The sequence below is a fragment of the Dunckerocampus dactyliophorus genome, chromosome 8, assembly GCF_027744805.1.
Source record: "Dunckerocampus dactyliophorus isolate RoL2022-P2 chromosome 8, RoL_Ddac_1.1, whole genome shotgun sequence".
NCBI lineage: Eukaryota > Metazoa > Chordata > Actinopteri > Syngnathiformes > Syngnathidae > Dunckerocampus > Dunckerocampus dactyliophorus.
The window spans coordinates 11304861-11320343 of record NC_072826.1 but is presented as its reverse complement, the minus strand read 5'-3'; the positions used below and the strand labels follow the sequence as shown (position 1 = coordinate 11320343).

At 40.4% G+C, this 15483-nt stretch overlaps 2 protein-coding genes across 16 annotated transcripts in view; both read right to left on the bottom strand.

The window, feature by feature from the left end:
- Positions 1-6145, bottom strand: part of LOC129185853 (sodium- and chloride-dependent neutral and basic amino acid transporter B(0+)-like) — a 97714-nt gene extending 91569 nt beyond the window's left edge. For all 13 annotated transcript variants that reach the window (XM_054783394.1, XM_054783396.1, XM_054783398.1 and 10 more), the window contains exon 1: positions 5979-6145. The gene's annotated coding sequence lies outside the window, so the exon portion shown is untranslated. The remainder of the gene's footprint in view (positions 1-5978) is intronic.
- A 1792-nt stretch (positions 6146-7937) lies between these two features.
- Positions 7938-15483, bottom strand: part of mapkapk2a (MAPK activated protein kinase 2a) — a 50994-nt gene continuing 43448 nt past the window's right edge. For 2 of the 3 annotated variants that reach the window (XM_054784487.1, XM_054784490.1), the window contains exons 11-13: positions 12183-15017; positions 12001-12102; positions 7938-9209 (exon numbers count right to left, since the gene is read on the bottom strand). In XM_054784487.1, the coding sequence (XP_054640462.1) occupies positions 14868-15017 (150 nt within the window). In that variant the 3' untranslated portion in view covers positions 7938-9209; positions 12001-12102; positions 12183-14867. The remainder of the gene's footprint in view (positions 9210-12000; positions 12103-12182; positions 15018-15483) is intronic. The other variant, XM_054784488.1, reaches the window with a different exon arrangement.

The following is a 15483-nucleotide window of genomic DNA, read 5'->3' as shown; positions in this document are numbered from 1 at the left end:
TACACCTTCTTCAATACGGCAACAGCAGAAGAGCAGCTGAACTGCTGCAGTCTAAAAATAATGACGACCACACATCTGGATGATCAATCCTGACTATGAGTAATGTGTGATTGCTCCAAACTGAAGCTTCTAATGAAATCCAACACTTAACACAGCATAGCTTCCAATACCACACACTGCGTGTTGTAAAGCATATATACTGTAGTACATATAGTTGGGCATGATATGGTAAGTTATGTAGTGCTATGGCATGTCAAGGCAAGATTTGGCAGTTATTATGGTCTGGTACGGCATAGAATGGCAAGATGTGACATGGTATTGTATGGTAAGGAAGTGGTACAAAACAGTACGGCAGAGCATGTTATGGTATGGTATGGTATACTTTGTATAGTATGTTACGACATGGCATGGCAAAACATTACATTGTACAGTATAGCATGGTATGCAGTTGTATGATGCGAGATTGTATGGCATGGTATGGTACATAAGGTGTGGTATGGTGTGGCAAGAAAACATGGTATGCCATTGTATCGTATGGTACCTCAGGGAAGACGTGGTATGTTATGGTACGGAGCGGTATGGCAAGACAGCATGGTATGTTGTTGTGTTGCATGGTACAGTGTGACATGGTATACAGTAGCATGGTATGTGGTTATATGGTATGCTCTGGTATGGTATGGCAAGACATGGAATATTATGTTCTTGTATGATACGGTATGTATGATACGGTATGACTAAAGTTGTCACTGCAGAGTGATTGACAGTCAACTGTTAATTTGTTTTAAATCAAGTTGTGTGATTCGCAGAGTGGTGAGTCAAATGTTACACAGAGAGATGATGGCTGCACAACAAAACTACAATATGAGATTTCCCGGGAAACGAGCCGCCACCTGGTTTCACCGTCTGTAGTCAAGCATGACTGGATGAGGCAAACCGCATTTCTTGCTTTATACAGTTCATGCTGGTTTAAAGACAAATGTAAATAGCAGTCCACATATTTGTTTATACGTTTCAGAAGCACGTGCTCTGACAAGAACAAGTCAGTAGATGATGCAGTGAACGGCCTTTATTGTGATGCCACACAGTTAACGCAAATGTGACTCTAAAGGCATAAAGACAAAGTAATTCTTCTTATTTCATTTTTATTCAGGTTTTCACCAACATGTAACGGGTACGTTGTTGGCACCTCTACTCCAAGCTTCATGGAAATTGCCTTGTTTAGGTTTAGCGTAATCCCGCCAAATAACAAAGAGAGTAGAAAAGACTCAAATCAATCAAAACAAAACTTTTTGGCAGAGGTAATGAATCAGTAGCAATTGCTCATTGACTACAAGGAAAGATGAACTTTTCCTGGGAGCCATTGCTCAACATGGTAACACCGTGAACAGGGCAAAGCACAACGGGGGCGCTGGGCATGCCAATATAAGGAAGTCTGGGCTGCACTGACGTCAATGGAATAAAAACTCACTCGTGTAAAATGCAGCGTGCAGAGCCGTCCAAAACTGCTTTCATGTCTCACTTCCAAATGCACAAACCTCATTATCTGACGCGTTGGCATCGTTTAACACGAGAATACAACATTGTAACAACATTTATAAGTCAGAAAAGATGAAAAGCATAATAGAACCCCTTTAAAAGTGCGCTAAAATGTGTTTAATTTCCTGAGTAAGTTGAGCATTAATCTGCCCTTGAGTGTTTGCTCGCTCTCTGGCACGATCTCTTCCGTCTGCAACAGCACGGACGCTGCCTATAATAAATCTCCATTGAAGCTCAAAATTCAGCTTATGGAAGCTCACTGCGAGAAAGTAAGACCCTGATTGATCCATCCATCTTTCTATTCCGCTTATCCTCACTAGTGTTGCAAGGTATGCTGGGACCGGTCACCTTGATTGGATAAACCGGCAAAAAGCGTCACTTCCAGAAAAGCATACGTAGACCCGGGGTCTACATATGTAGCAGGGCGGTCCTTGGTTTTGACTGACAGCAGCAGAGGAGTGAGCGGAATTGTTTCCCCCCCCCCCTTTTTCCCCATGCTATGCAATCACGCAGACTCGAGGTGAGTAATAAATACTGTAGATGATGGAAGGTCAGGGAGTGGCGGTTTAACCTTGAGTCACCCGCTTTCATGAGAAATTTACATTACGTACAGAAGATGACCAATGCCATGACAAACCAGGTTCTACAGTACGCCAGCGCAAATTACACAATGACTGGCTATTGTGTGGTAAATGATCAATGTATAACAATGTGGATGACCGTACATGGCGGTGTTTATGTCTTAGACGGTGGTCAAGCAGCTATAGTCAATATACAAAATACAGTATCATAAATAGACATACAGTATCATAAATATTAGAGTTACACAAGTCCTTATGATCTTGTATATACAGTCGTCCCTCACCTTACGTTTCAAATTTCATGGCTCCACTCTATCACGGATTTTCTAAATTAATAAATTATTGCCGTTTCGTGCTTGACTACGACCTATTATTAGTAAAAAAAAAAAAAAATCATATGTAATTAAATTTTACATATTCCTGGCCTAAATTAAGCTTTTTCAAGGCTAAAAACGGGACCATATGAAAATATAAATATAAGGCATTCAGAAGGCGCATTCAAAGATGTGATATCAATGTTCAGTAATGTGTCAGTAATGTTACGTTGATGAGACAATAGCCACTGCAGGAAGTACGCTGTCCAGAAAAAAACAAGGAACTCTCCTAATGGTAACAAGTCAGTCTATGTTATGTCTTATTGAGGCCTAATGTCTTATTTTCTATTATTATGGCTACTATATTGGGTAATACATTTGTAAAGGTGAGCGTGCACACAATTACATCTGTGAATATTTAAGTACAAAAGTATCTGCACACATTCTTTGTGTAAGAAATATGTCAATATGTAATGTGATGTAATAACATCAGCAGGTTCTGACACTAAAGTACCTAGCACTTTAGCACTTAGGAACTTATTGTACTCGTATTATGTCTACTATATTGGGTAATACAAGTGTAAAGGTGATTTTCGTGGTGTTAGTTCATAAGTACAGGGCTCTAATAATGTTTAAAAAGGTATTTATAGATGGTTGAAAGCAAGTTTTCTATGCTCTAACTATGAAAATATCTCTTTTATAATTAAGGAATCCGATGTCTCAGAAAGGTCCTTAGGTCTGGAACCAATTAACCGCAATATCCGATTGATTACTGTATATTGTGATGTATCGTAGATAGTTTTCCCCAATATATTTATCAGAAAATGTCATTATTGAAGTAAATCCAAACTTTTACACAAGATGCTTGAAAATAACTGTAAAAAGGCATTTAAAAAAATAAGGTAACTTTATCAAGGAAAATGCAAAACTAATAATAGTTGCATCATAATTTTAAAGGTTATACAGTATTGTGCAAACGTATAGGCACCAATAGTTTAACGCACTTTTTCATTTTCACACGGTAAAAGTAGTAATTAGAAGGAAAACAAATACTAGGCCGATTTCCACCAGACTTTTAGAGCAGTGACACATGGACCGAATAAAAATCTAGGGGCTAATACAGGAATTTATGACTACAGTTTGATTACATGAATGGAACACTTCGTCCTCCTGAATCATAATGGCACTCATACCACCTGTTTGCCATCCTCCATGAGTCAGGAAGTCTCCTGCTAACTAACAGACACAAATTCACCCGTAGTTGTTGTTTTTTTTAAATTTAGTTGACAGTTTGGCATTGGTAGAGGTCTGCGCTTGACTAAGTTACAATCTCGTTGTATGTGATCATTAAGATATTGCTAAAACAACTCCTCTAATGGTGGCCTAAGACACCCAAGCACACCATATTTACAATAAGCGACCAGAGCCTAGATTTAAATCCATTATTATTATTATACACATAAGTGCAATATTTTTTTATTTTCTGCCTTTCTCTCTCCAATACTGCATCAACTTGACTACTATGTATCATTATCTTGTTTCCCCCCACCCCCTTATATATATTAATAGTCTTTTGTTAGTATACAGCCCACTTCGCATTCTGTCAAATGTCTTGACATTGCACAAAACGTCCCTTCCATTTGTTACCTGTCCTATGTCTTGTGTAATGTGTTTTATAACCTCCACACATACAGTATGTTATATATGCACTCTATACGTCTATCACTGTTGTAAATACACACTCAATGTTTGCAAAAAAAAAAAAAATCCATGCAGAAAAGAGGTTTCAGTGTTAACTGCTAACCTTGAAACAAGTCATGACAAATTACTGTACGTAGAAGACATTTGTGTCATATTGTGGCTCAAAACCATACCTTTAAATGTTGGTAATAATCACATTTCCAGGTTATGTATTAACATCAACCACAAAAAATGTGTCTTGTGAGATGTCTCACTACTGGCCTATTTCATGAGACCTCAAGGTCACTCTGCTCCCGGTACAAGCAAATGCGAGTGGGCAAATGAGGAGGAGGATGGCGCACCACTTCAAACAGCACTGAGGCGTGTGTCACTACCTCAGAGCCTTTGTGTAAACCTTTTAAGGGAGATGCTCAGAAATGACACAGTGCGATCTCGCAAGCAATCTTGACAATGCTGACTGATGTCACTGGGGTCGTTTATACACCGTTTTAACTCAAAACAGATGAAAACACATGAAAACAGGCAATGTCACTAGAAGTGTAATGGTAAACCTCGCGTGTCACCCACTCCCGGTCAGTGTGGGAAAGGCCCACACGAGCAGGAGCTTTGGAGACCCAAGGAAAACTGCCTTAAAAGGAAGAAACCTTGAAGAGAACCCAAAGTGACTGTGATTCAGTCTTTACGCTTGTCCTTCAGCTTATACTGTACTGTGTGTGTTAAAACATGTATTGGTTGTAAAGTATATTGCACTGATTATCAAAAACTACGGCTGCCAATCGATTAAAATATTCATTCTTGATTAATCTCATTTTGTCTATAGTTAACTTATAATTAATCACAATTAATCACAGATAGAAGTTTTTATCTGTAATTAGTAGGGATGTAAATCTCTTTGTGGTAAACGTTTCCATACACATCTAGATACACGAGTTAAGATATGATTAAAAAACTATATATTTCAAAAACAGAACAATTCGATAGTGTACAAATGATACGATTCGATATGTTTCAATGATTACATTTGTCGACAAAGATGTTAATCTTACATTATAAAATAAAGAAGCCAATTGCATAAAAGTGTCATTCTTACAGTATTTTCATATGCTAAAAGAGCACTTCATAGCCCCAAGCATGCTGTCTCCAACCACCGGCCGTGGGAAACATTCAGGTGCAATGAAAAAAAAAATCAATTATTTGTAAAGGGGTACAAATTGTGGAAATATGGCCACTGTATATTTTTAAACGTAATTTATAGTATAGAAACTGCGCAATATTTGCATGTTTGTTAGTAGCGGCTTGTTCCACGGTCCTTGAACGCACCATTTAACTTTGCAATGCGCCTTCTCCCACTATACAGATACGACTACTTTACTGTATTTTTGTTTTTTTTCACCTCATATTTGGTCCCAAATGCTGATACGATGTGAGAACGCATAAAGGTAAGATTTGATTACCTTATTGAGTGCTAATGTACATATTTGTTGGTGCACCTCTCAGAATAAAATAAAGTCCTGCAGGCTGTACTGGCGGATGTTGGCTCATTATTCATTTAGTGCTTTCAGTTTGATGTTGTTCCTGTCATAGTTTTGCACAATACATAATAAATGAGATAAATCAGATCGCTATAATGTACATATGTTACGTGCGTGTTGAAAATCTTCCCGGGTGACCAGCGAGCGCGATGCTAACGCTAGTGCTACCTAATGCTGTCTGACACAAGCCCCGAAATAGCTGTCCTCGCTAATGCCCATAATTAGCAGCGCCTAGCCCAAATCGTAAATAGCCGTTCGTGTCTAAAAAAAACATTGGGACGGTACCACTGTATAATTGACAACTAAAAAAATACCTGTAGTGCACCAGTAACTTCTCTCTTCTTCTTGGCGACCCATTTTGGTCTTGTCGAGAGAGGCATCTGCCAGGGCTGTGAAGCGTAACACAGCATTCAAAATACCCTTTTCTTTGCCCATTTCTGCTCAGTATTTGTTCCCGCTTCTGGCTTCACATCAGCTGCCACGCCGCTGCAGCTCCTCAAACTACGGTGTCGGCTGAGGGTCCAACGGCCGTGCGCATGTTAATCGCGCTTTTTAAAAAAAAGCGCCGTGACAGGAAACTTCCTAATGCGTTCACGTTGACAGCCCTATCAAAATCGTATGTTATTTAGTCAATGTTTGTGTTAAATATTACTAATTAGGTATTATGGCCGCGACCCTAGTGAGGATAAGAGGCATAGAAAATGGATGGATGGTTTAAAATAAGTACCTCAAATGTATTCTGTATTTTAAAATTGCATGTGTCAAGGAGAGCATAAACAAACTAAAATATCCAACACAACACAACAAGATATTTGCCTAGAGTCAAGCATGGTAGTGGCAGCATCATGGTCTGGGGCTGCATGAGTGCTGTCATCACTGGGGAGCTGTAGTTCACTGAGAGGAACATGAATTCCAACATGGACTGCAAAATTGTGAAGCAGAGCATGAGCCCCTCCCTTGGAAAACTGGGCCACATGGCGGTTTTCCAACATAATGAGCCAGTACAAGACTCCAAGATGACATGTGACTTGCTGAGGAAACTGAAGGTGAAGGCGATTGAGTGGCCAAGTATGTCCCCTCCAGACCTGAACCCATTTGAGCACCTGTGGGACATCTTCAAGCAGAAGGAAGGTGGAGGAGCGCAAGGTGTCAAATATACAGTAACAATACCAACTCTGTGATGTCATCATGTAGGAGTGGAAGAGGATTTAACCTGTGCAGTTCTGGTGAATTCCATGCCCAACATGATTAAGGTAATGCTAGATAACAATGGTTCTATCTTTGGACACAATTTATGTTCACTGTGATGTGTACTCACTTGTATTGCCAGCTATTTACCCAACAATGGCTGTGTGTTGACTTACAGTATTTTCAGAGGACAGTAAATTTACTGGTTTTCCAACTGTACATTAACAAAGATTAATTTCTATCGTATTGTCCCGCTGCTTGCTGAAATGTGAGGGATTCTCTATGCGCAGAACAATTTGGGGCGTCGATTGTATGCAAAACTTTTTAAAAATGTGCCCATATTTTCAAGGTTGCTGCCACGTAAACGTGGTTGCGCCGAAAGCCTTCTTTTGTAGAGAAAACCGGGTGGGTTACAAGGAGGTCAAAGTGAGTATAGATGCACCATAGTACTAGTTTCTTGATGGGGGGCTCCCCTTGAGGCCCGTGAGCTTCATTCCCTTCACCTGACAGGCATGCATGGATGGGAGATGACTGTGGGTTTCGTCACAGTCAAAGCAGGAAGAGGTCTGTGGCTGCTACACACATGACGACAGAAACATTTGAACATTGTGTGGAATACACACACACACAGAGTTGGCAAATGTCCCATTTGACTCAATGCCACCATACTTGTTTTACGACTCAAACGTGTATATTCCAGATGCCAAGGCCTGTCTGTCACAAGTTCAGTCTGTGTGTCGCATTTCACAGACAAAAAAATCCCAAACCAGCAGATGGCCAACCCCATGAAGTGAGTCATGTCTGTTGACATGAGTTGAAAAAGTTATCAAAAGATAAAAAAAAATAATGGTTGAACCCTCAAAGCTGCAATTTCGGATGTAAATTTTGAACCGCTAAAGTATAATTGCCATTTTGGCACATGTCAATAGATTTGACGGCGTTCACAGGGTTGTTATGATTTGGGATTTTTGTGACAAACACACCTTGTGGCTTCTGAAATGTACACAGACGTATTTACTGTAAATATAGGGTTTTTTAAATAGATTAGCAAATATAATAAAACTCAGCTGTGATTGACGCCTGTGTTGCTGTCAGTCAGGTTTTAATTATACAAAAAAAATATATTAATTACGTCAGGGTTTCCAAATTTTTTCATCTTAAGAATGAGTAACTCAAATATATATAGTCACAACATCAACACATACTCCACATAAACCTTTTTTAAAGAACACAATATGACAATAAAATGAATCAAAAAGCCCTTATGCCAAGAAATGATGTCTTCTCCATAAGATAACATGCGTTATTGTCATTCCACACAATATACAACAAAACCTGGGTCAGTCTCCACTTCCATTTCTAGCAGCATTCAAAATATTATCAAGTATAAAAATGCAAATATAAAATATAGCCAAATTTTGCAAGGATTTTAAGGTGCAGCAGTCATTTTGAGCAGCGTTGCACGTATTGCAAATAGGGTCCTTCAACTGCTGGTTCATATGTGTATGGTCCTGCATAATGGGAAAGTGGTGAAGATGAAGTCAGAATGTCAGAATGTTTGTGGCCCGTTTCTGAAGCGGGCTTGAGTAGAGTCTCTCAGATAAGAAGGGGGGGCCGACAATCCACTGAGCAGTCTTAATGATCAGCTGCAGGTCCTTCAGTCCTGCAGTGCAGCTGAAGTAACAGACAGCACAGCCGTACGTCTGGATGCTCACATTGTGCGGTGGTACAAGTCTGGCAGGAGGTCATGGGGGAGGTGGCTCCGTTTCAGGGCCCTCGGGAAGAAAAAAGGCCTTTCTGATAAGGTGCTGGGTGTTCAGGCTTCGGCTAAGGCCCTCTGACGTTTGTACACTATGCAACTTAAAGTTGGTGACACATTTCACCTCCTCTGGTTTGTGGTGTGGGTTTTTTTTGTCTTTATGAATCCAATTACCATTTTTGGGTTTTGTTTTGTATTGAGTTGCAGGTCATTGATTTGGCACCATTGCAAATGACTAACTCGTAGAGGAGTGGGCTGAGGACACATCCTTGGGGTACTTCTGTGTTAATGATGATGGTGGTGGAGGGGTGGTCTGTTAGTGAGGAAGTCCCTGATCCACAGACAGAGGTGTGCTCCGAGCTGCTGTACAATCACTGTCCATACTGTGATGAGTTTGTCAACCAGCTTGTCAGGGTTGATGGTGCTGAAGGCCGAGCTGAAGCCAGCAAACAGCATCCTGACATAAACAAAGTTTTCCAGGGGGTCAGAGCTGTGTGAAGGGTCAGTAAAATGGCATTGCCTTTGGCTGGTGTAACTCCCTCCAGGCTTTCTTGCAACAGGTTCAGTCGAAGCTTGTTCTCCAAATCCACAATGAAAACTAAGGAAAATACATATGACTGGATTAGCAAAATAAGATAAAATAGTTAAGCTCTTGGCTGCACGCTACATAAAGGAATTAAACATCAATAAACGCAGCCTGAAAGTCTATCTTTGCGTCTCTGATTCAATTGCAAAAAATTGTGATCGCAGCAAAATGACACTTCGGGTAAATTTCCCTTCAAAATTACGGCATCTGTAAACTTCAAAATAAAATCAATTTAGTGAACTTAAATCACAACTCTTAATGACGATGTGGTTCAGCATTCGGGGCTGTCCACACGGAAATGTTTTCAGGTCAAAATGGCAAAGTATTTTAGTGTTTCGTCCACACGGAACCGACGTTCTGGATGCCCTAAAAACAATATATTTTTTTAAACTGCTTCAAGAGTGGGAAAATCTTTGCCGTGTATACAAGCAAACCGCTACTTTCTGAAAACAATGACATCACCGCCCAGTCGCCATCATGTGACCAGAAGTGACAGGCCGACAAAATATCTGAATACTTCCCCTGGCATGACACACTCCAGTTGATAGTCTGCTAATACTTTTTTGTGTTATACTCCAAAATGACTCACAGAAGTACAGTGATGTGAAAAAGTGTTTGACCGCTTCCTGATTTTTTTTTTTTTTTTTGCCTGTTTGTCACATTTAAATGTTTGAGCTGGGTCCATTTTAAGTAAAGAGTTCGGCTTCTCAAAACAATATGCGTTCAAAAGAGTCATACATTTGCGTAGCAAAAATGCAATATTTGTCTCCCGCCTGTGCATTCTCATGTATGTGATGAAGACGCTCACTTTTGCAGAATTGTTGTAATTCAGCCACATGGGAGGGTTTTCGAGCATGAAGCGCCTTTTTAAGGTCATGCCAAAGCATCTCAATAGGATTCAGGTCAGTAGTAATAGTAGTAGTAGTACTTTATTAATCCCACAGCAGGGAAATTCACCTGTTACAGCAGCAAGCAAGATACACAACTAAAAGAATGCATAGTGACATAGTGACAGCTGGTTAAGCTCACTCCAGCTGACAAAAAGTCCGTGATGACCGTCCTGTATTCCAGATCATTCCCCTCCGAAACACAACCAACAATCGCTGTGTCATCGGAGAACTTCTGGATGTGACACTGTGTGGAGTTGTGTGTGAAGTCCGAGGTGTAGAGGGTGAAGAGGAAAGGGGAGAGCACCGTACCCTGAGGGGCACCTGTGCTGCAGAGTACCATGTCAGACACACAGTGACGGAGCCTCACATACTGTGGTCTGTTGGTGAGGTAGTCTATAACCCATGCAGTCAGGTGTTGGTCTACTCCCACCCTCTCCATCTTCACTCTGACACTGTCTGACACAGGAGACTGTCATGAACACTGACCTTAACTGAAGCAAGTGAGGCCTGCAGTTCTGTGGATGTTTTTGTGGGGCCTTTTGTGACGTCTTGGATGAGTGGCCACTGAGCTCTTGGGTAATTTTGGTTGGCCGGCCACTCATGGAAAGGGTTATTACTGTTTCATGTTTTCGCCATTTGTAGATAATGGCTCTCACTGTGGTCCGCCAAAGCGGAAGCAATCACTTTTTTACACATGGCCATGTAGGTATGGATTTTTTTCTCCCTTAATAATAAGATGTTTCATTTAAAAACTGCATTTTGTGTTCTGTTGTGTTTTAATTGACTAACATTTAATTTTGTTTGATGATCTGAAATATGTAAGTGTGACAAACATACAAAAAAATAAGGAATCAGGAAAGGGGCAAACACTTTTTCACACCACTGTAATTCCACTTTGTCATCACTCTAGATGAGCCTTGGAAAGCGGAAGACGACAGACTTTATACACATGCATTCTTTCTTCTTCCATACGTTTGGTGTCACAGTTCTGTCTGCATGTCTGTTTACAGGGCCATACATTGGTGTGCCTCATGTATTACACCCTTTTCATGCAGTGACTCATTCCCTTCTGGATGCAGAAATTTACTAGTCCGACAGTGCAAAAAAAAAGAAAAAAAAAAAAAAACAAGTACATTTCCGTGTGGACAGGGCCTTAGTCTCATTTTTCAGGCAGGTGGGAGCTGTGCCTGCTTGTAAGGAGCAGTTGAAGATGTCTGTGAAAACCACAGCTACCTATCACACGCCTTTAGTGCCCAATCCGCAACCCCATCTGGTCCTGCTGCCTTGTTACTTTGGTGTTCCGCAGGGCCTGCTAAACCCGATTAGCTTTTCATCCACATGGCAACAGCGTTCTTTCTGGATGCCCTGAAACGTTATTTTTTTTAATGCAGCTTCCAGAGTGGGGAAATCTTGTTCCTGCGTATATAGTATATATTTGGTGTCGCATGGTTTTGTCTGTGTGTCTGTTTACAGTGCCACATGTAGGTGTGCCTTATGCATAGGGTTGAGCATCGTTTGAATTGGAGCGATTCCGGTTCCTAACTATTCTCGATTCTTTTTAGAGGTAAGGTCATAAAAGTTTGCATGGTTTAAATGAAGGTGCTAACCATAGTATTTGGATGAAATGTCTGAATGTGTCTTTTTTTTAATTATATGAACTTTTTATGAATTACTTTACTTTGACTTTCTCACAGGGCTATTCTCAACCTGTATATAAATACCAAACCATTGAACTCAAACATAAATGTTTTGAAGTCTCTTTACATAGGAGTGCATCTTCACAAATTATTTTTATTTTTGAAAACCTCATGAATAAAACAATTACACATATCCTGCTGTTTATGTGCTGGATAGTGCTTATGATGCAGAATAGCCAAAGTGTAACTTAACCATGTTACCGAGTTCCTACTCACCTGCGTGCAGAATATCAAACAAGTACGTTGACTGGAGTAACACTTCACGTGGGGTCTGGTCAACTTCCTGGCTAAAGCTAGCGTTAACGTCAGGTCGTTTGTCTATCAAAAAGTACACAGCCTTACGTTAGCTGCTGCTTCAATGTTGGCTTAGGATGGACGTAATTCATCGCTTTACTTACCTGACTGCTTGGAAGAAGTCCAGCGTAGGGCGTCAAAAGAGGGCACTCTATAATTTGTACACCGTGAATCTGGAGGTGTTTAATCATGTGGTGCACCCTCCTTTGATATGATTGCGTTGCAAATGTTCCACTACGCCAAACTTTCGAGCGCCGTGGCACACGGCATACAGTTCACGGTTGAAATGGACGAACACAAACCCTTCCTGTCGTTTCTTCTTCGTTGGTGTTCTGCTGGCCATTTTCCCGGTCGGCGGGTTGGTCGATCAAAATTTTAAAAAATGAATGCTCCTGGGAGAATCGGAATGTTAGTCCTCGTTCCCATCGATGTTCAATGCCCGACACTACTTATGTATTACATCATATTCACCCACGAATACGTTCCAGTGTGGATGTGACCATTTTCTGATGCCGATTTTTTTTTAACCTGCAAAAAAAAACCCCCCAAAAAAAACAGGCGCGTCCCGTGGACAGGGCTTGTGTGGTGGTTGCTCATTCTCTGCTGGTGTAATGTGAGTGGTTAGATTTCTTATGGAGAAATCCTCAAAGTGGGCAAAGAAGTTGGTCTGGGAGGGAAGTCTTTGTGTGAAGGGATGTTTCCGAAATCAATCATTGATCCTAATGAATCAATTTTTTTTTTATCTCACCTAAAAATTGCTAAGAAAAGCCCTCACCTCACCCTCCCAACTACAATGGGAGCCTATCATCTTGTGCTAAACAAGACAAGCACAAGAAACCCAATGAATAAAATTGATTTTAGAAATAGGCAACTCACATACATAAACAGTAAATTTAGAGATTCAAAATTTGATTAATGCGATAAAAAAATAACACTAAAAATGACTAATTAATCGCAATACATGCTTTAATTTTAAACCCCTATGAACAAGCATGTTGGATGACCTTGCATAACCTTGATTATTTGCAGAGTAACTCGATGTCACTGGGCTTTTCCCTCATGAGCGGGCAGCTGATTCACTTCGTTGAACAACTGTGGATAACTGCCAAAAAGCAAAAATTTTATACATTGTATGAGACGTTTTGTCATGGGGAGTTGAGGGAGCACATCTTACAAAGCCAGAAGAGCAACATTTTACTGTTTGTCTAATAAAAGAATTCCCATGAGGGACTGCCAGGGTCAAGCCTCGTAACAGTCAGCACTGTTTAGTCACGTCACGCACAATCAATGCAAATGATTTTTTTAATAGGTGGTTGCATTACTTTAGTCAATTTTCCACAGTCCGTTAGGAATTCAAATTATAGATCAAACACAAAAGTGCAGAATTGTTTTGTGTGGGGTTTTTTTAATTGAAAGCAAGCAGACAAAATATGGCAGCTGCAGCTGACTAAAGAGAAAAAAGTAAGACACATTCCAGTATCTGCTACTAAAATGTGCCAAGAGGGACAAAGATGGTAACAAACATTCAACAATCATTTTTACAGTGCGATTTGTAGGTGACAATGTGGTCGACTGAACTAACTGAATGAATTGGCCCATCATCAACTGGGCCTGAGGGTCCTGAATGAAGAGAATATTGAAGAGGAACCATCAATCACACCCTCTGACTGTGATGACAGCTTGCTGGTGGTGCGTCAGATGGCGCTCTGGTATGAGGTGAACGCTCTTTAGTACTTTCTACTTCTGATTAGTCCAGCTGGAGGTGTAGAGGTGCTGTTGTTGTCAACAAAAATGAAAGAACAGAACCAAGAACCGCACTAGACCTTCTGGTTCAAAGTTCTTCTCACCAAGAACATAAGAACATGACCTCTTGGTCCTACAAGAGGGTCCTTCTGCCTACATTAACACATGAACACACTCCCCATCTCTCAAAGACACTAAGCAAACAAAAGCCAACACCAAAAAAAAAAAAATGGAGGTCCAAGCAGTACTTCAAGCTGATACACCATCTGCATAGCATTTAACCTGAAATCTGGAAACAAAACCAAATGGTGGAAAATGTTTTAAGATCATTTCCTGGTTTGTATTTAAAAAAAAAAAAAAAAATCAATATGGCCTATACTAAAATGCTATAAAAATCTGTGAAAAAATAGAGTTGGATCTCTTTTAAGCTACGTGCAGGTCAAATGGGCCCGGTGGTGCTACCTTCTTTGCCTCGAGACTGGACCTGAAACAAGTGTTTTATTTAAGGCAGGTGAGGGAGGGGACACAGGTGAGAATAGCACACCAAATGGCCTTGGTGAGTGCATAGGCCACTAGGACAAACAGAACTTGACAGACTCTCACGTCCATGTCTTTACATTCCACTTGTGAGTTCCAAACACATTTGTTTACATTGCATGCATGTAAAAGAAAATCTTTTACATGCAAAAAAGAGAGAAGAATTGGGCCTTTTTTTAATTTGACATTTACTAGTTTGGGGCTAACACTGAGGCTTCATGTACTCATGCTATCAACAAAACCTGATGGTTGAGGGAGATGAGGGATCTCAGAGTGCTTCTCCTTGCCTTTTATAATTCATCATCTCTTCCCTCACGTAAAAACACAGATCATGAACCTCTCTGTCAATGGGGAAGAGTTGTTTAAATGCTTGAGTAATAAAAAAAAAAAAAAAAGCACTTCTACAAAACATTAGACTTGAAGAAAACAAAAAAATCCATGCAGTGCAACTCACATGTCGACAAATTATTGCTTCCTTTTTACAATCTGTTTGTGTGTGCCTGCATCGTTCAGCGGGCAGCAGACTGCGCGTTTGCCATGGCGTTACTGGCTTTCTTCCTCCTCTTTGTTAGCAGTGGATTGGTCGAGTCCTCAATGGTCTTTATCTTAATTTGCTCATAGTCAACCCTCATGGTTGCCAAGGCACTCGTCATTTCCTCCTAAAAGATAAGCACAGGAAGCACATTGTTTCATTTGTAAAACTCGCACCAGTATGTGCGATGTACAAAAACCTGTTTTTGTACAGTTTGTACAGTTTTCAAATGATTCGCTAAGATTTTGTGATGTGTGGACAGGAATTCATGTTGGGGGTTCAGAGTTGAGTTTTAGCAGGATTACGACCACAACAGTAGCCCATGTTATGATTATTATGCTATTATTATTGTGCCTTGTGTGAGACAATTCAAACCTGCAATAAAAGCCTGTTCCAGTGATCAAGTCTGGCGCTTGTATGTGTTACCTACTGACACCTAGTGACCAGTGTAGAATATTGAATATTGGATGCGTTATGAATGCCTTATATTTATAGTTTAGGTCATTTTGATGACAATGTCTCGATCCCATGAGATTAAAATGATAGCAGTAAAGCCACTGTATTAGTTCTGTTCTGTTTTCCTGACACTGATA